The sequence below is a fragment of the Lagenorhynchus albirostris genome, chromosome 12, assembly GCF_949774975.1.
Source record: "Lagenorhynchus albirostris chromosome 12, mLagAlb1.1, whole genome shotgun sequence".
NCBI lineage: Eukaryota > Metazoa > Chordata > Mammalia > Artiodactyla > Delphinidae > Lagenorhynchus > Lagenorhynchus albirostris.
This window is the reverse complement of record NC_083106.1, coordinates 66,119,218-66,143,102: the sequence shown is the minus strand read 5'-3', so window position 1 is coordinate 66,143,102 and position 23,885 is coordinate 66,119,218. Positions and strand designations below refer to the sequence as shown.

Below are 23,885 nucleotides of genomic sequence, written 5' to 3'. Positions count from 1 at the left end.
GAGTCATTGTTAGGGAACCCAGAAGAGAAGGAGCAGGTGGGCTAGTAACTTTGCCAGCTCGCTCTTTGTTCGTTTTTGCAACAGTTTTGTTCCAGAATCAGTATGTCATGAAGTTCTTTTATTCAAGGCACCCCCAGATAACGAAGAGAAACAGACACATACGGCAAAGCATGCACCTGCCCAAGCCTGACCAACCTGAACGAAGTGAGGTTGTCCGGAGACACAAGTAGAACAAAGGCAGATCCGACGGGAGGACTAGTTTCAGGCGGATGTTAACTAGCCACAGGGCCACCTCCACTGTCCCCGTTCCAACAGCCCATGCCTGACCCAGCCACCTGGAGACACAACTCGCCTGTCGCGGGGACCCTCCTGAACATTCTGTAGCTGGAAGAGTCCTTTATATCTGTAAGGATGGACCCTTAAAGATACCACTCAATGTCACCATGCCGTGCAGATGCTATTCCTTGCTGTTAACTTGCTTTTCTCTTTCAGAAAAGACATGAGTTGCACTAAGGGATCCCAGGGAAAGGAGACAGGCTGGTTTTTAAAATTCCACTTGAGGCAACTTGGACTCTGGTCCCCAGCTAGTCCTCCCTTTGAATCAACCCGGAAATAATCTTGACAAGCACATGGGTCGGAGCCGTAAGAGACACAGACGCGTCACGTCAACAATTGCACAAAGCCAGTCGCTTGTTCCTGGTCGATAGTGAACCAAATCCCAATAACTTGTTCACATCTCTAAGAAATCGAAAGACAGTTTCTCCAGCAGTGTTTTTAACCAGTTCCCACGGCCAGAGTGGCAGGGGTGTGACTGGGGCAGAGGAAGAAACGCGAGGCAGGGGCTGGTGGGAGGAGACTGTGGGCTGAGTTAGCAGGGAGGGGAATAGAGGACACCCCTCCCCCGCCAGCGGGAGGCCTGCCGCACAGGACAACAGAACGGGGACGGCACGAATGGGACCATGACTACCAGATGCACATGTGTTGGTACCAGGGTCAGTCACGCCAACGGGCTGGTTTAGACCTTGTTACGATATGAGCAGAAAACATTCCTTTTTCCAAAGAAGAGGAGGTCACTTAAAAAAGGCAACAAGAGAGTTAAAAAACCAAAAAAATACTGTTGGCCGACTCTTCTACCAGAACACACGCCTGTGACGGATCACATGATTCACAACGAGTTTAAATTCGAGCTGTCACCAGTATTTCCCAAAGGCAAACCTCACGGTGAAGCACAGAACTCTTCTACTAGGCCAAGAAATCCCAACAGCCACGAGAAAAACGGTACCTCCAACTCAGAGCTGGATCACAGTCTGTCTCAGACGAGCACGCACCATACATACACACGTGAGAAGAAACAAAAACCCAGAGGCAGGTTTTAAAAGTGGAACTATTTTCAAAGAAAAGCCTTTTTTTTTTTAATCCTACCGCATGAACCAACAAATTTCTGGCATTCATACATATTTAAACATTTAGCACTAATATTTGTACAGAAAAAAGTTAATACTAAAACATATGTTACTATGATTTCACTTTTCGCCTACGTCATATACTAATTTCCCCTTTTACATGCAGCTTTAATATCTTCCAAACAATGGCACAAATAAAGAAACAAAATCAACCACCTAGTCCCCACTGCCCACCACCCCATCCCCACATCAGACTGTTCAGGACTTTTCCTGCAGCTGGCCCGGAGGAGGGAGGGAGCTGATCTCTCCCCTGCGCCGGCTGTGGCGTCCGGCACACCTTCCTGTAAACGTGGCCAGGGGCCAACGTGCCCCCTGAGCCAAGGGAAGCTGCTCTCTGTGGGTTGCAAGCCAACTAGTTTTGCAGCAAGAGAAGGAAATGATCCTCAGGTGAGGGTAAGGTGTGTGCCTGGTGAGTGGGGGGCAGGGAGGGCTCCTGGCCACGTCGTGTCCAAAGCCTCAGAAAGAAATCTGCCTTCGGACTAGAGAAGGGTGGAAAAATCTCAGAATTCAACTCAAAGCATTTGGAGAAAGAAGGGAGAAAGAAATGCTTTTGCCTGCGTCAGGGACAGACCTCAGGCTAACATCTGTCCTGCTCTCTCCTACTCGGCCAGCTGCGTTAACCCCAGGACGGCCACCTCAGGGCGGCACCCCCAGGGCTGTGATTCAGACCCCCTCAGGTGAGTCCCTGGCAGGAGGCAGGTCCTGGGCTGGGAAGCTGGCTTGCTGAGCAGCCAAGTCGTTCGCCGGAGAAGTTCCTACTATCCTATGCTTCCGAGAGCAAGCAGAGGCCTGGGGAAGTGTTGAAATGAATGGGACTTACTCCCGGGCTGAGAAAACAGTTCTAACTTGCTATTTAGGAGCCAATGCCTGCTGAGTTCTGGTACAAAATCACGATTCCTGCTGTTTCGATGCGCTTTTGAGTGAGACGTCCAAACTCTTTTCCCACTTAGGAATCTGAACATCCAGCATCAACTCTGAACTCTCTGCGTTTAAACTTTGCTTAGGAAAAGGTGGGGAGGAGGTGAAATATAAAAATATTCAAGCAGATTATTGTCTACATCCTAGGATGAATTCATTATTTGGCAAGATTGTTTTTCCTACATAATTATCACCTGAGTGCTTTTTTTAATTAGCTAACTGTTTTACTTTTTTAACTAAAAGCAAAGAATATACAGTTTACTTGAGTTATACTGAAGTGACAACTTCATTTAAGAAAATAGGTTTGACCCAAAACTCAGTGCAAGTGGCAAAGCTGACCTTGACTGTACAGTATCTGCAAGAAAAAACCAAACCCACGATACTAAGCTGGCACCATCTGATGGTGCCCAAACCAAACCAAACAAACAAAAAAAGGTCTGAAATAAAACCTCAAAGAAAGCTTCCAACACTGAATTCTGTCCATAAATAAGCACAACTTGAAAGTGAACTGTGAAGCAAGAAAAACGACCATCTTAACAATTACAAACTAGTTCTAGCGTCAGAGACAAAAGAAGAGGAATGTTGGAACCTGTTTATAAACGAGAAACGAAGTTTCCAGTTTTAGGATGAGAAAATTGAGGCATGCAGGACTTTTGCATATGGAGAGAGATATATATTTTATATATATATTATATATAATATGTACAGTCTAGCTATAAAACTTTGATGTGTATAGAAGCTGTCTTCAATGAAAAAAATTGAACATTCAGAAGAAATTCCTGAGATAGGGTTTGTGACATGGGCCACTGAGAAAAAAAATCCGTGGTTGGGTCCTAGAGGTGTTATAGTCTATCCCTGTTAAGACTGAAATGAACCCACAGACAGACAGCATCATCACTGTCGTCTTTCCTTGCCTGAGCAAGGGGTAGCACCATCGTGAAGGTAACTATATATCGCTCCTGCTTGAAGGGAGGAGAGAATACTTGGAAACAGTATTGCTGCTAAGACTGCTGTAGTGTGCACCAGATTCCTTCTTGGTTCTTCCAGACGACAGACAAACGGCACCGCAGGCTGACCCATGGACACCTGGGTGGGAGAGGGTTGAGAATTAGGAGGCAGGCCGTCACTAGGTGTAATCTTTCCTGGGCTGTTCATCGGTTGTACACTTATCAGTCATTTCCTGGCAGAAGTCCACGGTCACCGTTTGGCTCCTGGGTTCCAGAGGAGGTCCTCTGTCTGAGAAGGTTCCTGGGTCAGTGCCTTCCAGCCTCCGAGCAGAAGTACAGTTCTCTGAGGCGCTGCTGGGCGCCCATGGGGGCCCGGGGGCCGCTGTGCCCTGCTCCAAGCAGCAGGGCACGCTTTCCTCCACCGCACACTGGGGGGCGGCAAGGTTCTGCTCCACGCCCAAGGGCACGGGGTTCATACCGGAGGCTGTGGGGAGACCCATGGGTCTGAGGACAGGGCAGTACCGATGCAGGGCCTGGATCTGCTCGGGGCTCTGGATATCTCTGCAGACTTCCTGGGAAAGGCAGGAGAAGTTGTCCAGCAGTTCCCCCATGCATGCTTTCAGCTGATTCCTCTCTGACAACAGCTTCTCTTTCTCACACACCTGAACAGAAGAAAGAGAAAAGGCCTGATCCAGCCTGAATGGGAGGACCCAGCATCCTGTTTTCTGGAGCTTTTCTTTTCTTTTCTTTTTAAAAAAATTTTAACAGGTTTATTGAGGTTTAATTTACATGCCATAAAATTCATTAATTTCAAGTATGAAACAATCAATGATTTGTAGTCAATTTATAAAGTTGTGTAACCATCCCATGATACAATTTTAGAACAGTCCCATCACCCCAAGAATCTCTTTCACTTCCACTGCAGTCACTCCCCATGCTTACCCCCCGCCTCAGGCAACCACTCACCTGCATTCTATCTCTATAGATCTACCTTCTCTGGAATTTCATATAAATGGAATCATACAAGCCCACTTCATTATTTCTTTTCTATTCTTTTTCAAATTCTTTTCCCATTTAGGTTATTACAGAATATTGAGCAGAGTTCCCTGTGCTAGACAGTAGGTTCCAGGGCTTTTCCAGCGTTGGTTTTTGCATCCTACATTATAGTGTAACTCATAAATGACTAGGTCAGGATCTAGAAACTTAAAAGATGAGAGCCTGGACACATGCTTCTGCCAAGTCTCCCATCTGAGCAGCCCATCCAGATGTGCCACTGACCCTGACACCTTCCCCGTGGTAGCTTCTTTTCATGCCTCTCTGAGGCCCAGCCGAGTGAGCAGCAAAATCACCACCAACCAGAAAACTGCAGAGAATCAAGGTTCCAATTTCCTGGAATTTGGGGTTTGCAGAGAATCCATTGGAAAACTCTCAGTCCCAAACCTTGTAGTTGAAAATCTCCCCCAAATGCATTAGGTTGCGATTTCTGAAGGTCAAAAAATAGTCCATCAGTTCCAACTATATGACATTCTGTAAAAGGGCAAACCCACAGAGATAGTAAAAAGATCAGTGTTTGCTAAGGAGTGGGGTGGGGGAGGGAGGGATGAAGAGCTGAAGCACAGAGGATTTTTAGATGAAGCTACTCTATGTCACTGTCATGGTGGATACATGCCATTCATTATACATTTGTCCAAACCCATAGAACATACAACACCAAGAGTGAACCCTAAGGTAAATTATGGACTTGGAGTGATTACGATGTGTCATTATAACTTCATCAGTTGTAACACACGTACCACTCTGGGGAGGCTGTGAGTGTGCAGAGGTAGAGGGCAGGTGGGAACTCTGTATTTTCCCTTCAATTCTGCTGTGAACCTAAAACTTCTCTGAAAAAAGCAAGTCTATTTAGAAAAAAGACAATGAAAATTGCAAAAAAAAAAATCAACCATCAGCAGTTTCACATGATTCAATCCTATACTTCCCTGATGGCGCAGTTGTTAAGAATCCATCCACCTGCCAATGCAGAGGACACGCGTTTGAGCCCTGGTCCAGGAAGATCCCACCTGCTGCGGAGCAACTAAGCCCGTGCACCGCAACTACTGAGCCTGTTCTCTAGAGCCCGTGCACCACAACCACTGAAGCCCACGCGCCTAGAGCCCGTGCTCCACAACAAGAGAAGCCACCGCAACGAGAAGCCCACGCACCGCAACGAAGAGAAGCTCCCGCTTGCCGCAACTAGAGAAAGCCCGTGCGCAGCAACGAAGACCCAATGCAGCCAAAAATAAAAATAAATAAATTTATTTAAAAAAAAATCCTATATCAGTAGGCTCTCTGGCCTCTGTAGCTGATGGACTGAACACAACGGCACAGATGGCTGGGGACTGTGCAGTGAGTCCCAAGACCAGTTCTCTCTGGACACAAGAAGCAGGGACAGAGGTGAGAAGGCTGAGCCCTAGAGTACCAGCCCAGGGTTCTGAGATATTCTCCTTAGAGGAAACCCCACATAAGTTCTTGTGTTACTAAAATTCATCACCCCATCAGAGAGGTGAATTTAGCCACCACAGAGGAGACTGATGGAGGTTTTCCCATAACTAGCTGTGTGAGGAGAGAAGAAGAGGACGCTCCGTGAGGTGCACGCAGTGAAATGGATGGAGAAACGGGACATCTGAAGCGCTGTGAAGTGAGTCCTCACCCTTTGCAAGGGTGCGCAGGAGAGATGAGAGGATGCAAGACGATGGGAAAAAGAGGGGGGGAGAGGGAGAGAGAGAGAGAGAGAAGCAAACATACCAGTGGGTCTCCTACATGGGAGGTGCACGTGCCGAAAGACGAATGCAATCTGGCAGACAGTGTGGACATGTGTGTCGGAGACAGAGATTTACACGGGGAAAGGGCACCTGCTAAAATATTTATAAATTTATCAAGAAAACATGTTTTAAAAATGAAAAATAAACAGATGTACAAGTGCAACTCGAGAGGAATACATTTCGCAAGTTTGCAAAAGCAGAGTGAGTGGCGTGCTGGAGACCGCGTGGGTGCGGGCGGGAGCTAGTGGGCGCGGGAGCCGGGCCTCGCGGGGCGGGACCAGACTGCCCCCGCCCACCGGGAAAGGGCGCCACTCCCCAGAGCGGGGGCGGGTGTGGAGTAAAACACATCCGGAGGGCTGGCGAAGAGAAGAAATCTTACACTCGTGGCTGTGCAGCTTGGACCTCCTTACCTGGACCTGCAAGTCTGCAAAATGGGAGGCAACACCAGCCCCAGGAGGGATCGCGGTCTCCATTCTGCCACATCATCCTGGCCAAGCCACCCACCCCTCCACGTCCACTGATCTACGAAAGGTCCTGGGCCACCTTCTAGGGGGAAGAAGATGAAATGCTGCACGTGACAGAGTTTTGGTTCTCTGCAGGAAAGGCAGTATAAATCAAGGCCTCGGTTAAGAACAGGATGCTCTAAGTCACAGGTGCACATCGATGAGCACGCGACACTCTCGTTCAGCAGGGAAATGCAGCACATTACTCAAGGGGTTTCCAAAAAAGCAGGGGGAGAAATAGGAGACGCCTTCTTGGTTTCTCAACCGAACAATATTAGCAAAGGGCTTTAGGTATCTGCCAGGGGTATGGCTTAGACTTTCCTATTTGCTCCGTATTACAAAATTACACAGGGAAGAGTGCTAATTACAAAAAATCAGGCGTTTCTCAAATATGGATGATAACAGTTATTCTCGTACCTGAAAAAGAGCATAGGGCCGAATTACTATAGACATGTGCTTAAGGCCCGGAAACCTTATACCCAGCAGGCTCAGCCTTGCTTGGGTCCCCACTTAAGCCCAGCAGGCTTTCCAAAGACCCACACGCATCAGCAGCAATAACTTGCTTCCTTATGTTGGCTTAAATTAAACATTTTTGTTGTTGTTAAAACAACATTAAAGAAAAATTTGAAGGAAAGAAGGAATTTTTAATCTCATGACTCAGTCACAATTTCTAATACATTTTAGGGCAACAGACATTTCCTGAGAGGCTCCTCACTTGTTGTGAGGAACCTACAGTCTAGGGCCAGGGCTGAGGAGACAGACACATACACAGATAGTGCAAGACTAATGTGGTAAGTATGAAGCCAGAGGTCAGATCAGGGCCCTGAAGACAGGTGCTCAGCTTCACCAGGGACTCAGGAAAGGGGCTCTTTGGAGAGGTGAAAGTAACCTGACTCTTAAGGAACAAAGGATGTAGTCAGAGAAAAAAACAGTCGAGGACTGTCCGAGGTAGAGGAGAAATAGCAGAGGCATGAGCACAGAGGTAGAAACAGCAGGAGATGGGGCTGAGGGGAAATGCATCCAGTTTGATTTTATTGGGGGTCCAGTTCCAAGAAGGGAGAGGAAGGTGATGCTGGAGGGTAGACCGAATCACAGAGAACACAGTGCATCTTGCTAAGGAGCTTGGCCTTTATTTTGTAGGTGATGGCAGCCGCTGAACATGGGCACATTTCCCCTGCTTGGTTGGTGTTAATTAAATTAAGAGAGAGAAAAAAAAAAAAAGACCCCGAGGTCCAGGACTATCTTGATAACAGGTAACATTTACTTCGGCTTCTCAAATGTCTTATTTTGCTCTTAGGTTCTCGTTAGGACAACGGCTTACCAGGAGGCAAAGGACCACCACGTATAGCCTGAGGACCCAAACTTAGATCATGACCACAGTCCGTGGGCTCCCTCTTCTTCAGCCTGACACAGACAGGGCACGTGGAATGAGTTTCCAGGATTTGGCCGGCAGAAAGGCTGAGCTGAATGAAGTTGCGTTAATTGCCTTCAAGGGTACAGTCAGGAGCCAGAGGCCACCTGGATTTACTTCCTGCAGCTTAAGGTTGCTTATCAAGGAGAAGGGAGTGCAGAGCTCTGAGTGAGGGGGAGGCGTGGGAGATGGGAGATTATTCCCCGAGACAAAATACTCTCAGGCACAGGGAGGAGGTGACAGCCACTTTGAGGCAGAATTCAGCACCCTGGGGCTGTGAAGGGCTTCAAGAGATCACGTGGCTGAGCGACCCCTGGTGGTAGGCTGGTGTCCTGCTTCTAACCTACACTCCTCCATGGGAGGTGGGAGAAAGCAGTGCAAATAAGATTTGAAATCAGGCAGCTGGGTTTGCGTTCAAGCTCTGCCACATAGCGGGGAGTTACCTAACCTCTCTGCACTCTGGTTTCCTCCTTTGTAAATGGAGATAAAGTAGAACCTAAATCATAGGGTTGATGTGAGGATTACATGTGATCACCTACAGAAAGATTAGAATAATATCTGGTCCACATATGCATGCAGTAAATGTTAGCTCTCAGCACATGTTGAATGGAAAATAAAAAAGAAGCACCTCTAGGGGAGGGAAGGAATGGGAGTTTGGGATTAGCAGAGGCAAACTATTATATATAGAATGGATAAACAACAAGGTCCTACTGTAGAGCACAGGGAACTATATTCAATATGCTGTGACAAACCATAATGGAAAAGAATATGAAAAAGAGTATATATATGTATAACTGAGTCGCTTTGCTGTACAGAGAAATTAACACAACATTGTAAATCAACTATACATCAATAAATTAAAAAAATATACGAATGGCTAAAAGATATAAAATACTGACAAACAATCACACACCTGCACAGACACATGCATTACAGATATAAAGCTATTATTTTTGTTGAGAACTCGTTTAAAAATCAACTCGAACTTCCCTGAACGGTGGCCTTCTCTCTACCTCTCTGGGCTTCGCTACTGTAACTTTGCATCAGCCCCGGTCACTCCAGGTTGCTGACAGCAAAGGGCGGGTCAACTCACCAGTTTGCGGATTTCACATTCTAAGTTCTGAATACAGTCCAGCTTCCTCTTGCGGCAGCGCTGGGCCGCGATGCGGTTCTTGCTGCGCCGGCGGACGTCGTGAATGAACTCTAACTGCTCTGAGGTTAGCTTGTGCATCTTAATCATCATCTGGAAATCATTCCTTGGGAGATCTGTGATTTGATCTACAGGAAAGGGAAGTTTGACCTGGAACCAAGAATAACAGAACATGATTATGGCAGCTGGATTTTTGTTTTCATTCTGGCAGGTGGAACATCAAAAATTGGAAAAACCTCCTTTTTACAATGACCAACTACTCTGAAAACGACTGAAGCAGGCAGTGATTATTCTTTCCTGTTTCAAAAATAAATAAGATGTAATATTCAGATAATCAAACAGAATGTGAGTACACACATTATAATGTGGTTATTATTCCTGAGATCTTTGAAGCAAACAGCATGGAAAATATTGGAAAATGTATACATTGCCATTGCTACAGCACTTTTGTAAGAAGGGCTCTATAGTTAGTTGAAACCTACTCCCATTGAGTCTCAACTCAGTAAAATGACAACTTGTAGACAGACATCAACTGAAGAATCATCTAAAACACTTGAATGAAGAGAGCACTGCACACCTTGAAGATGCTGGGAAGATGAAACAGTCAGCGTAATCTGTAGTTACAACAGCATAAGGGAGACATAGGGAAAGAACCTGGAGGGGCTATACCAGTATGACCTAGGAGTTAGAACTGGGCTTTAGTCCTTCCTGCCAGACGTGAGACTGCAGGCTGGTTACTTTACTTCTCTGAGCCTCAATTTCCTCATCTGCAAAACTGGGGCACGCTTTTTAGTTGCACGGTGCTATACACCCATTAGGGACTTTGTAGTTTTGGAAAATACAATGGCCAACCCTTCTCACATTTTCTTTTACAACGTGATGTTGACCTTCCTCAGTCAAGAGGTGGGATGCGTGTTCCTGCCTCTTGACCCATACAGTGCAGCGGGAGTAATGGTGTGTAACTTCTGAAGCTATATCATAAAAGCTGTGCAGCCTACCCTTAGGCCTCTTAGATTGTGGTCTCTGGAGGACACCAGCTGCTGAGCCTCAAGGACACTCAAGCAGCCCTGTGGAGAGCCCCACGTGGAGAAGAACTGAGGCCTCCAGCCAACAACCAGCATCACCTCACCAGTCACATGAATGAGCCACCTTGGACATGGGTCCTCTGGGCCCAGGCACACCTCAGGGATTGGCCCCAGACAACATCTGACTTCAACCCCATGAGATATTCTGAGCCAGGAGTGCTCAGATGGGCCACTCCTGAATTCCAGACCCATAGAAACAGTGAGAGATGTTAAATGATCATCATTGTTTGAAGCCACGAAGTTTTGGGGTGATTTGTTATGCAGCAACAGATAACCGATGCAGATACTATCAGAAAGAGTCCTACTTTCAAGCTCTTGACAAATCAAGGCAGGTAAGCGTCATCCAAAGAGAGGACACTAGTCTTTTAAGAGATGGATCTATGTTCTCCTTATATTCTGTCACATGCTTCTTTACAACCCTGTGGCAGTTTGAAATCTTTCTTAGGAAAAGAACTGCTGTTCTTGTGGGCTTCCTCAGCACCCACAAGGTAGAGAACACAGGCCTGCACCTTCCATCAGTCTGCCATCGCCCTCTTCAAGACTACTGACGAGGACTTAGAGACTGAACTTATGGTTACCAGTGGGGAAGGGTGGAGGGGAGGGATAGTTATGGAGTTTGGGATTGACATATACACTCTGCTCTATTTATATATTTTTTTTTTTAAAAAAAAGAATTTTATTTACTTTGGCTGCGCCAGGTCTCTTAGTTGCGGCATGCATGTGGGATCTAGTTCCCTGACCAGGGATCGAACCCAGGCCCTCTGCATTGGGAGAGCAAGCCTTACTCACTGGACCACCAGGGAAATCCCTACATACTGCTATATTTAAAATGGATAACTAACAAGGACCTACTGTATAGCACGGGGAACGCTGATCAATATTCTGTAACAACCTAATTGAGAAAAGAATTTGAAAAAGAATAGATACATGTATATGTATAACTGAATCACTTTGTTGTATACCTGAAACTAACACAACATTGTTAGTTAATCAACTATACTCCAGTATAAAATTAAAGAAGTAAAAAAAAAGACTCCTGACAAGGCAGAGACTTGAGGGGTCAGTTCTGGTCCTGCTCAGAAGCTTCTGGAAGAGGAAGATTGCATGTTGCTTGGCCAAGAGACAGTGTTTCCCTGCTCAGACGGCTGAACTCCCGCTTACACTAGCGTCTGCTTTAGGTGGACCAGCAGATGGCACTATAAACCTAAACTTCCTTCAGGAGCCAGGCCAGCGCTGTCCAATGCAAACAACGTGAGCTGCGTGTGTGATTTTTACATCTTCTACTAGCCACGTTAAAGGAAGTGAAAAGAAACAGGTGAAATTAATTTTAATAATATATTTAATTGAACTCAATGGAGCTAAAATATTTTCAACATGTAATTAACATTAAAAATTATTGAGATATTTCACCTTTTGGGGGGTACTAAATTTTCAAAATCCGAAGTGTATTTTACACTTGGGGGTTCATTACAATTCAGATGAGCCTCGTTTCCAGGGCTCAGTAGCCACGTGTGACGTATGCCTCCTGTACTGGACAACACAGCTCTAGAAGACGGAACAAGTGGACTCGAGTGAACTTCAGTAACCAGAGAATCAGACTGGCAGGTCTGGGCTTAACTGATCAAAATATTTTGGGGTGAAGAAACCAGGTCCTCGTTACTATTCAGAAGCTGCAGCGTTATGTCTGGGTTGTTCAGGGGAGTGAGAGGGAGATATTTTATCGTAAGCTCAGGCTTTTGCTTTGGTTGCATCAGATGCAGGCAGACATGAGTCTGGATCCTGGCATTTGTGGCTCGTTAATCCCCAGGCACAAAGGCAATCCTACTAAAGATCTGCCTTCCTGCGGCTGGGTGCAATGGCTTAGTCAGGTTACTTCATAGCTCTGAGCCTGTTAGACGTGGCATTTGCTGAAGGATCCCAGTGGGTGCTCTGACTGAACTTCCATAGGGCGAACTCTGTCCCCTGACACCTGTCAAATTCTGGCCCAAGAGAGCAGATTCGCAACAGTGCACATGACACCATGCTCGGCTCAGCCCTGCTTTGGCCGCTAATGACGGGCAGTCAGGACAAACAGCTCCTTGTTTATGGACCCGGGAAAGGGCTTTGTCCACAGGCTGTGTTTGCACAGGGCTTATAATGATATGAAAGAATGTTTGATTTCCCTTTTATACCCTTTGGATAACAAACAGACACTCAGATCCTGGATGGTACCTAAATAACACAGAGGTCTGTCTGTTGGGGACACGGATGTTTCCACACCAGGCAGGAGGCTTGTTTGCACAGCAGGGGTTACAGCACTTCGGGCTTCGTGGCGTCTCCCCCTCTGCTGACAACAAAGCAATTCTGCTTCTGCTCTACAGTGTGTTTACTTATTTTCAGACAGAATATATACCTATAGCTCAGGCCACAGGGAAAGTCAAAAGGCCTTCTATACCAAGAGCTACTGTATTTTAAATCCTCCAGACAGCAAACATAAAACACTACGGAAACAGGACCGAGGTTGACAGGAAAGAGGAAAAATCAACAATGCTGGTTTCAAAGTCCTTGAAGCAAAAGGCCATATAACATTTCAGCAGAGCTGTTGCAACTCAAGCTGCTTTGCAAAGAGGTCAAAGGAAAATCGTCAGCTATACACTTTCTTCCACATGAAGATAAAAAAAAAAAAAAGCCCAAACCCCAGCTACTCTTGTTTCTTTCGAAAAGGTGCTGCTACCCTTCTAGCTAGGGAGGACTTACCCCCAACTACCAAAGGGAAGCCCCTGACTGTTCTTGGAAAGGCACAGTGGGAAACTCACTACACCTATTTGTTGATTTCAGGGTAGTAAGTTCCAAGCTGATGGGCATCTTCCCCGGAGATGAACGGCAGCCGCAGACCCATTATGGAGCTGGGAGAACATTCCTTTCCCAGGCTGGCAGGCACCCACATAGTCCCCAGATGGGCTCAAAAGTCAGCTAATGTGACTTGGCCTTGGACCTTGAGAAGGCTGAGGCCCTCCTGCCTTTCTTCTGGCAAATTCTTAGAACCAATGATTCCTCCAGGATTTTACTTCTCGGAGGTAGCTTAGTTTTCATTCCCGGGACCCTTGTCAACAGTGAGGTGAGAAGATGGAGAGTCCAGCCAATCACCACCACCACCATTCGGCAATCACACGCGAGTGAGGCTCAGCGTAGAGACACAGAAGGCTGGCCAGGCTGCTTAGAAGGGCAAAGGCCCGAGGGGTCCGGGGCGCCGATGTCTCTCTAGACAGGTGCTTGCCGCTGCTTGGGTTCTCAGTGGAGACTCACTCCGAGAGTTGGGCAGCCTCAGCCTGTCTAATCTGCTCTGTTGCTGTCATCCTGGCCCCAGCACGGTACTCACTCTCCTCTCTCTGGGGCACAGCAGGAGGAACAGGGCAGAAGCTGTTTTCAGCCGGTACCCGTCCTGGCTGGTTCAGTAGTGACCAGAGAAGGGGATTAGACCTCTTGGGAGCTCCCTGAAATGAGTGGTCCCTGCAGTGCCGAGGGGTCTCTGGCCCTAGGGGCTGACAAAAGGTGGGAAGATGCTGTGGCATCTGGACAGTGAAAGAAACCTAAATATTCCTCCTTGGGGGCCCAAGCAGGGGCTGCTGCTGGCTGGACCCCAGGTGCTTGTGCTTCCTTCTCACCAGACAGAAATCAGCTGCTCCCTTTCTCTCTCCTGCCAACAACTACCCTGTTGCTGCCGCCAAAACCACATCCCCTCTCTCCCAGTAAAACAAAAATACCATTTACAAATTGTACAAGAAATATATAACTTCTAGCAGAAAATTCAATTATGAGATAATAGAGGAGAATAAAATTTCCACACCCAAACAATGACTCTCCTGCTCTGGTGGACTTCCCCGTGATCTTTGTTTCCTCTGTATACTTTTTACAGGGTTGGAATCAGACAGCACAATGGCTACCTCACCTCATCGTGCCTCTCAACACACATCTCACTCACCTGGTGTCTTTGGTGTGCTGGATGGGGGCTATTGGTGAAGCAGGACAGAGACGCAGGTGTTGTAGAAAAAGGCGAAAAAAAGCACCTCTTTCCTCTAGAAATCCCAGCGGAAGCTTGGTGGTCAATCTTCTTTCCTATCTCCTTTCTTGGTTTCACTATTAGATGTTGAGTAGAAGCTACAGAAGTTGGATCCCTTAGCAAGTACCCTGAGGACCGGATGGTGCAGTCACCTCTCCAAAGCCTTTAACATTTATGCTCTTACAAGCCCCTCAGATCCCTGTGAGTTGTCTTGGGGACAAAGCAAGATGCCCATTGGGCTGACAATTCTAGTGCTGTTGGAATGGCGACAGCCAGCTCTGTGCCGGGCAGATGCCAGTGACAAAATCTCCCCTGCCAAAGACACACTTCCCGCACAACTGTCCGTCTAACCTCTGTTCTTATGATCCAGTTTCTGAAACAAACACAGGACAGCTGGAATTTAGTTGTGATGCTGCAATTACCTAGCTATGTGATCTCAGGCAAGTCTTTCCTTCTCTGTCCTGAAGTTCTTTGAGGATCTGGGAGTCAGAGGGAGATAATATCTGCCCTACTTAGCTGAGAGGATTGCTATGAAGAATAAAACTGGATAATAGATGGAGAAAGTGCTTTGAAAAGTTTGAATTGCCTTATGACTATGAAGTATTATTATTTTTTAAGGGAGAATTCTTTTTATTTATAATATTTATTTATTTATTTGGTTGCGCTGGCTCCTTAGTTGTGGCATGCAAACTCTTAGTTGTGGCATGCAAGTGGGATCTAGTTCCCTGACCAGGGATTGAACCCAGGCCCCCTGCATTGGGAGTGTGGAGTCCTATCCACTGCACCACCAGGGAAGTCCCATTATTATTAGTAGTAGTACTAGTAGTCGTTGTGGAGTATTAGTATTTCTGTTTATCAGCCCTATCTTTCTTTGTCACATAGTTTCTTCTTTGAGTCATACGATATGCTTTGCAGTTGCAGATGCTAAGAGTCTTTCTAGACAATGTGAAAACATTGTTTTAATTAGAAATATGGCTGACTTCTATGCTGCCCAGCAAGGTTTTCTTTCTAAATATTAAGCAGACCAACTACAGTTACTTGTAAAAAGATGCCTGATTCAACAAACCACAAAAACGACTGTAAACATTTTACATCCAACATATGTCTGGAAGCCAACATTTGAGTGGAAGACATAGAGTCAGACACGGCTCTTCTGAAACATTTCTGTGTTTGCTCTGGACATTATTTCTCCCTGCCCCGACACATACACTAACATACGTACGCACATCACCCTCATACACTTTCATCCCTCTTGACATGAAGCATGTTAATCAAGCAAGTCCAGGACTTCCCTGGTGGCACCGTGGTTAAGAATCCACCTGCCAATGCAGGGAATACGGGTTCAAGCCCTGGCCTGGGAAGATACCACGTGCCGCGGAGCAACTAAGCCCATGTGCCACAACTACTGAGCCCGTGCACTGCAACAAAAGAGTAGCCCCCGCTCACCGCAACTAGAGAAAGCCCATGCGCAGCAACAAAGACCCAACGCAGCCAAAAAAATAAAATAAATAAAGCATGTCCAATTAATCAATGCTTTTGACTATGCAAATAAACTGTCTTCCTAGTGCTTCTTTATTAAAACCTACAGTTAATGCTTGTGGTACAAAACGATGTCACTAAGATGCTTACTACTTGGCAAATGCTCATGACTCTTCTATAATTTTCAAAATTTAAAAACGAACCTGTAAACCACAATGAGCTATCACTTTACACCACTAGAACGGCTACAATAAAAAAGATGGACAGTAACAAATGTTGATGAGGATGCAGAGAAATTGGATCCCTCATACATTGCTGGTAGGAATGTAGAATAGTTCAGTTACCTTGGAAAACAGTCTAGTAGTTCCTCAGAATGCTAAACATAGAGTTATCATAGGATTTAGCAATTCCACTCCTTGGTATATAACGAAGAGAACTGAAACACATGTCTACAAGAAACTTGTACACAAATGCTCATAGCAAATAATTGATAATGGCCCCAAAGTGGAAATAACCTAAATGTCCCTCAACTGATGAACGGATCAACAAAACTGGTATATCTACACAGTGGAGTATTACTCAGCAATAAAAAGGAGTGAAGAACTGATACATGATAATGTACCTGGTGGGTACATCAAGGGCAAGGAGGAACCTTGAAAACATGCTAAATGAAAGAAGCCACACACAAATGGCCAATATTGTAAGATTCCTTTGAAATGAAATGTCTAGACTAGGCAATCTATAGAGACAGAAGGTAGTTTAGTAACGTCATGGGGTAAGGGAAGAGGGCAATGAGAAGTGATTGCTGCTGGATATTATGTTTTTTGGGGGGTTATGAAGATATTCTGGGATTAGACACTGGTGATGGTCATACAACTTTGTGAATCATTGAAAACCACTGAACTGTTCATTTTAACAGAGTGAATTTTATGGTATATGAATTATATCTCAATTAAGAAAAGAATCTGTGTGAGAATACAGAATAAAGAATCTGTTTGAATACAGAATTCAAACATTACAGAAATACATAGAAATTAACCTTTCCCTGTATTCCCTCTTGCCAACTTTGCCTCCCATTTTGTCTTATTCTCTATACTGCTTTTATTATTTATGTTTCTTTATAAAGTAAACTGGGACCTTGTTATATATACTGTTTATGTTACCTTTTTCACTTAATATGACCTGTCCATTTTTTCATCATTGGAAGAAAAAAATTCCCAAGTTGGGGACTTCCCTGGCGGTCTAGTGGTTAGGACTTCATGCTTCCACTGCAGAGGGCACGGGTTTGATCCCTGGTTGGGCAACTAAGATCCCGCATGCCGTGCTGTGCAGCCAAAAATAAATAAATAAATAAAAATTCCCAAGTTGACTTTTTAAGTAAAATAGCAAACCCAGAAGTCATAAAGAAAAAGACTGATAATTCGATTACATAAAACTTAAATTTTTTTAAATGGAAAAAGACACTATAAAAAGTAGACAAGGAGAAGATATAGGATTAATATAAGAAAGGATTAATATTCCTATATTAAGGATTAAGGATCCTGTAAGCTGACTAAAGTCAAACAACATACCCAAAAAGTGGACAGATGGCAAGTCCAGGAAAGGAAATACAAAATGGCGAATACACACAAGAAAGTTATCAACTTCACGAGAAGTCGTGTTTTGCCCATCAGATTGGCAAAAAACAAAAGGACTGGTGACCACTCCTACTGGCAAGAACAGGGGGCAATGGACACTCATAAGTTGCTGAAGGATACGTGAATTGCTACAACCTTTTGGGAAAGTAGGTAGGTAGTATTTAACAAATGAGTATAACCTTTAACCCATTTATGGGACTCTAACCCACAAAAATAAAAGCACCACCACTAAACATGTTCACAAGAATGTTTATTGCACCAATGTTTGTAAGAGGGAAAAAACTGGAAACCGGAATGTCTGTTGATAGGTGATTTATGAGTCAATTGTGATTTATGGGAACCAGGGATATTAAAGAAGCATGTGTCAACCCTACACGATTGACCTAGAGGCACGTACACAGTAGACAGCTATGTGCAAAAAGCAAGCTGCTTAGTAATTACATGGCAAATGGTATTAAAATAAAACCCAAACCCCTGGAGATGCAAATGTGTGTTTGTATATGGCTGTAGGCACAGAGAAAGCCTGCTAAATTTGGTATGTTAGGGGCTGGGTATGCTGTGATTGATTATTTTTAAAAAGGAACTTAAAAAAGCTGATTGTTGATAAAGGACAATATTGTGCTTATTTAAACTTTCCTCAAAGCTGGCGAATAGTTAGGATGAGAAGTCAATGCTGGCGAGATAGGAGAGTTAAGAGGGTGTAACTAGAAATCAGAATATAAGGTAGGTTAACACTTTTCTTTTGATCTAACATTTTGGGTCTTTACAGAGGAAGGGAGACTGGGAGGAAGCCAGGACCCGTCAGTCTGAAGTACTGAACAGGTGGCTGGCTGGAGGTGGAAACTCTTCTTTTTTGAATTTTATTTATTTTTTGGCCATGCCGCACGGCATGCGGGATCTTAGTTCCCTGACCAGGGATCGAACCCGAGCCCCCTGCAGTGGAAGCGCAGAATCTTAACCACTGGACCGCCAGGGAAGTCCCCTGGAAACTCTTTTTTTGGTTTCTGGCTCTGGCATCTCTTTGGGGTTCACTTGGAAGAGAAGTCACCTGGAACCTTACACAAGAGCAAATCGGGGAAGAATCAGCCCAGGAGATGTTGGCTTCTGGATCAGTTATGATTCACTTTGTGAAGGGTTTGCCTTCAGTGTTATTACTGGAGACCACACTTCCACTGGGTCAAAGAAACTCCCCAAAGCAAAGTATTAACTCAAAGAGGAACAGTCATGCTAGGTCCCTGAGACAGTTCTTGCAAAACCTAATCTCTACTTTAGGAAAACTAGAAGGTCAAATTGGGAAAAAACCTTAGCTTCACTATAACAATCCTACCCAAAATGTACTACCGAGAGGGGCTAAATGTGATTCCCGAAATGACACAGAAATTTGGAAAATGTCTCTTCTTTCGAGACTGTTTAGAAATGCAAAGAACAGAGCTATTTTTTAAAAGTGAAAATAAAAATATTTTTGAAAACAGCGGTATTTTTTGAGGGGAGACTAGTCCTGTTCATGACTATTTTATAGGTTGAATGGTTCTTCCTGTTCTTTTTTTTCCCTCCCCACCCACCCCAACCAGGGATCGAACCTGCGCCCCCTGCAGTGGACGCGCAGAGCCCTAAACACTGGACCGCCAAGGAAGCCCCGATTTTTCCTTTTCATCGATTCATTTAAAACTGAAAAGGTCTAAGGTAGACAAGTGATAAGGCCCGAACACAGGAAAGACACATGTGCTCTTGTTGGCAGCATTTAGTTCCAAGAGGTGACTTTAAGTTCTCTTTGGGGACATTAGAGAGACAAAAGGAGATTTATCTGAAACTGACAGGTCCTTAAACATGCAAATGTCATAAACGCACACTCCCTTTAGTTAATGGTGAGGCTCCTCTTAAGGGAGAGATATAAAGAAAACAAAGACTCAAAGGCATTTATCCTTTTCTGGAGACATCCTTGGCAAGGGAAATCGTTATGCCGATGGACCCAGCGACTGGGCTTCTGCATCAGGGGTGCCTACGAGTAATTTCAGGGAAAAAAGAAAACCTCCTAAATGTGATCAGACGGAAAGAAATGAGTGAGGAAAGAGAACGCACAGCCTTTCACTGTTCTCACGAAACCTCAATCCTCTCAGGTCAGGGACACAGATGTGATGACACAGATGTGAGTCTGGCTCGGGGCACTGAGCCCAACCCTCCATCCCAAACCTGAGGGGATACAGTGTATTCAAATAGCAATAGTTTCCCATTCAAATTTCCTTTTTAATGACTTTTAGCTAAATTAAATCCTTTCAGTATGTTTCTTTTTCCATCTTTGCCAGGCAGTAACAGAAGAGCGGGGACTGGGCTAGCCAGAAAACGAGGAAGTGACCACAGGGCACTTCTGTAGTTGGCACAGGAAGTTTTGGAATCTATTTTCAAAACATGCCCGATCTAAAATCTTCATGTGCTCCTCGCCAACCTCGCAGAGGCTGAATAAACCGCACGTGGCTCTGTGAAAACCCACCTCACCCTGGGTGGCATTTCTGCTGTCTGGTTGGGTTAACATCCCTGCTTCACTAGAGGCTAATAACCAGGGAGTGCAGACGCGGGTGGAGGGCACTGGCATGATGAGGGCCACGCTTCATTTCCTCCTGTGTTTTTCGGAGAAGCAGCCCTCGGGAGGGACTTCTCACTGGGCTCGCTCTGTCCTGCTCCGGAGGCAGGTCTGAGACACAGGTGGCAGTCTCGGGTTGGTTCCTTGTCGATCAGCAAGACTATGCCAGATCGTGACACAGACACCCTCAGATCTTTCCGGGGGCCTCTCATGTTACAGGGGAAGGGGGGACATCTGAGGGCGTCTATTCTTTCTCTCCTTGGCCACGTGAGTCTTCCTCACGATGTGGCTGGCGTTGCTCCTGCTTCCTCTCCCAGCATTGGGAAGACGTAGATGGAGCCTTTGGGAATTTTTATCTAGAAAGTACTTTGCTTTCAGGGTGGACAGAAACCGCTACTCGACCCCACTGTTCCTAAAAATGACTCTCACCATCTGTGGGGAGCTTGGGAAATGACACATTATACAGCTATGAGTGACTGACAAGGGTGCTTCTTCGGTGACACTGGGACTGGGACAGATGATGAGCTGTCCATCACCTGCTTCGAAATGAATGGACAAGGGATGGCTCCAGAGTCCCATCTGACAAGGAAACTTAAAGGTGCCGGGAAAGCACCCGTTTAGTGTGGATCTCTCTAGTTTCAACCAGTCAGTTTTGAAAGCGATTCTATATTTTCCTTCACACTGAAGAGGCCAGGGGCAAGGATGAGGGTGAGGGGTATGGCATCCTTTCAAAGCAGACGGACGGCTGGGAGAGGGGGGCGGGGGTCGGGAGCGCCTGCGCACGCTTTCAGGCATTAGACTGACTGTTTTCACTAGGCACTTTGCCTCTGCTTGTTGAGTACTGAAATCTCGATCAAATTTCAAGTGCTTTCTAGGACAAAGTGGTTAATTTGGAATCGCCTGGAAGCCTCCTGCCTCTGCGGATGAGGGAGACAGTCCCTTTACTGTAACCTTTAATCTTGACAAACAAGAACAACCTGGCAGTGGTGGGGGGCAGGGAGAGTCCAGATAAAGGACTGAGGGTGGATCACATGCTTGAATTTAGTCGGGTTCCCTACCTCCTGGCCCCTGTCCTGCACAGGACACGACTCACTGTCTGCTTCGGAGAACGATCCGGATTCGTCGCTGGAGTTGGTGCCGTAAGACTGCTCACATTTAATCTGGGGTCGGACTTGGTTGTACATTCCATCTCCCATCAGGCCTGGTTCCTGATGTTCTGTGGCCAGGAATCTGGCTCCCTGGGAACAGGGCGAGGAGGAGAACTCGCAGAGAGGCAGGCTGCAGGGTGAGCCCCCGCTCCCGTCCTCGGCGTACGAGTAGGAGGAACACGAACTCGAAGTCCGAGTCCTGGCCTCCAACGGGGGCGAGCGAGGGCAGACTTTGATTGGCACCGGGCAGCTCGTGTTGGGCCGCATCCTTCCTGGCAAGTGTTCGGCCATCAGCCCACCGTGAGGGTAGGCCTGTGAGCTGGGGAGGGACTGGCCAGTCCCCACCCACAGGCCCTTTGGCACCGGCTCGGAGAGGTCTTTGTCCAAACCGCTTACCCCAGAGTACGAGTGCGCCGCGGTGCTCACTTGGTCACAAGCGCTGGAGGAGAAGATCACACTTCTCCGGTCCAGCTCTCCTTCCTGTTTACAGAGCGCCTCCAACCCAGGCCCCTTGAGGGGCGACCCCACTGTGAAGCTGGACGCGTCCTTCTGGCCCATGTGGGGCTGTCCGTAATTCCCTGGGAAAGGGGCGTAGTCACTTTTAAGGTCACCCTGAGTGATCCCCTTGTCAAAAGGGCACGCGGAACTCCTGGCAAAGTGCTGCTGAGAGGTACCGGGCAGGCCGGACAACTCCACACTTTTTGTTAGGCTGAACAGAGACCTTAAGCAGGAGGGGGAGGACGCGCCCCTGGACCTCTCCAGGCAGGCGGCCCCGGCAGGGGGGGCGGGGGCGGGCGCGGGGGCGGGGCGGGGCTGTTTCCGGTCCATTTCCACGTCCCCGGCTCTGTCTCTGACGTCAGGCTCATCTCCAGACAGGCAGAGCGTGATGCTCTCTTCTTCGTTCTCTTCGCTGGGCGGCTCGCTTTTAATCTGCCCCATGGCAAGCCCCGGCTTGAGGCTGTTGCCAGAGTTCTCTTCACCGAATGTGCTTGCAAAACCTGAGGTACTGTGTGATGATGCGTTATAGACATTCTTGGTACATGCAAGCTGGTATTTCTTGTATCTGGGGTACTGCGTTAATGCGTCCTTTGCCGCGCTCTCCTTGGTGTCCGCGGGCACGTCGGACTCCGGCAGCAGAACTTCTTCCTTCTCTGCTACTGGGATGGCAGTGGCCTCAAAGCTGATGGGGTCTGGAAGCATCTGGTCCCTGGGGCAAGCCATCTTGGCCGTCTCCGAATCCATCGTCTCCTCCTCCTCTTCTTCTCCGGCGCTGTTCTCACGGTCCTCGTGCGGGCGCTGGCACGCACCGTCCTTTCGGCACACAAACAGGCCATCCTCGCTGTTCAGGAGCTGGGTCTGCAGGAAGCTGAAGCAGGAGTCCTCCAGGTTGTGCATGCGCAGGAACTCGGCACAGCGGATGACCTCGCGGATGTTTTCTCTGCTGAGTAACAGCTTGGCGGTGTAGGCGAACTGCAACAGCGGCCCAAACCCCCTGGCCGTGACCTGCAAAACAAACAGGGGAATTGCCGACCGTTACCATCAGCACTGCTATTGTCCCGAATCCCTCAGCTGAAGCAAGATAACCAGACAGCGCTAATGTCCCAGGATAAAGACTGCAAAGGAGCAATTAATCTCGTCCTAGGTCAGCAGTGATTCTGCTTCCAGTAATTAGGGCCTGTCTCGTGCATGCCAGTGCTCTACTCATCACGACAAACAGAATTGAAAATCATCAGGGTCAAGTGGCTAAACAAGATGACAGTGGGTTCAGTGTTTACACTAATGAAATATCCTGGCAAAAATGCACGGTAACAATGGGAAGCCTATTAATTTCCCTCCCCATCCATCCTGTTGAGAGCCACTGTACGTCAGGAGTGCTCTGATACTTCTCACAGCTCACTCGAGCCAAAGAAAGCATTATAGTTTTCTCGTCAACTGCAGAACTAGCAATATGGCCCTGTTAGAAACCGGAAAGTCCACGGGGTTTTGAAAATAGTTTTTCCCTCACAAAGTTAAAAAGAGACGTTGAAAGCAACTCCTGTTTTTTGCTCATTCATCATGGTTGCTAGTTGAGATGTTCCAGTCATCACGTCATATCCCATCTTACAATGATACTAGAGATGACAGTCCAAAGCAGCGTTCTCAAAAAGAAATTAACTCCTGGCCCCTAAAAAGGGTGGAGGGTGGTTAGAGCTAAACAAGCCGGCTGTCATTTAAATGGCTGAAGTTGTTGAATGGCACAGGACATGGGCAACTCCTTCCCTAATTATAAGCAGCAGCTTTGCCACGCAGCTGTCTTCTTTCCTGGTAAATCTTCAGGGGCTGAGCCTACTGTCATGTGCCGCTTGTCCATTACACATTTTCCGCAGATTGGAAACGTGCTATTTATGCACAGCTTGTGTACACGCGCATGCCTGCACGCACACACACGCTGAATGACTTAGACCATTAGAAATATGTTGCCCAAGGCCAGTTGTTCTTTCGAATGAAAATGGATTAAACTTGCCGGTGTTCAGGGCAGCCTTCCTTACCCTATACACAAAACCCACGCATCCTCTACGTTCTTGCAAGCACTGCTGACCCTATAAGGAAGGGAGGGGAGGCAGGTCCATGAATCATGTGTACAAAACAAATGAAAGCAGAGGTCATGGGGTCCTTGCTGGAAGCTACAGTAGCAGTGACTAAAAAATATCTGCTAGGGGAATAAGTGCAGAGCGAGACGAACCCGC

At 46.6% G+C, this 23,885-nt stretch overlaps 1 protein-coding gene across 1 annotated transcript in view; it reads right to left on the bottom strand.

The window, feature by feature from the left end:
• Positions 1 to 3,385: 3,385 nt before the first annotated feature.
• BACH2 (BTB domain and CNC homolog 2) overlaps positions 3,386 to 23,885 on the bottom strand; it is a 119,202-nt gene continuing 98,702 nt past the window's right edge. Inside the window, exons 3-5 of the mRNA XM_060167999.1 lie at positions 21,070 to 22,662; positions 9,137 to 9,343; positions 3,386 to 3,990 (exon numbers count right to left, since the gene is read on the bottom strand). Of these exons, the coding sequence (XP_060023982.1) occupies positions 3,508 to 3,990; positions 9,137 to 9,343; positions 21,070 to 22,662 (2,283 nt within the window). The 3' untranslated portion in view covers positions 3,386 to 3,507. The remainder of the gene's footprint in view (positions 3,991 to 9,136; positions 9,344 to 21,069; positions 22,663 to 23,885) is intronic.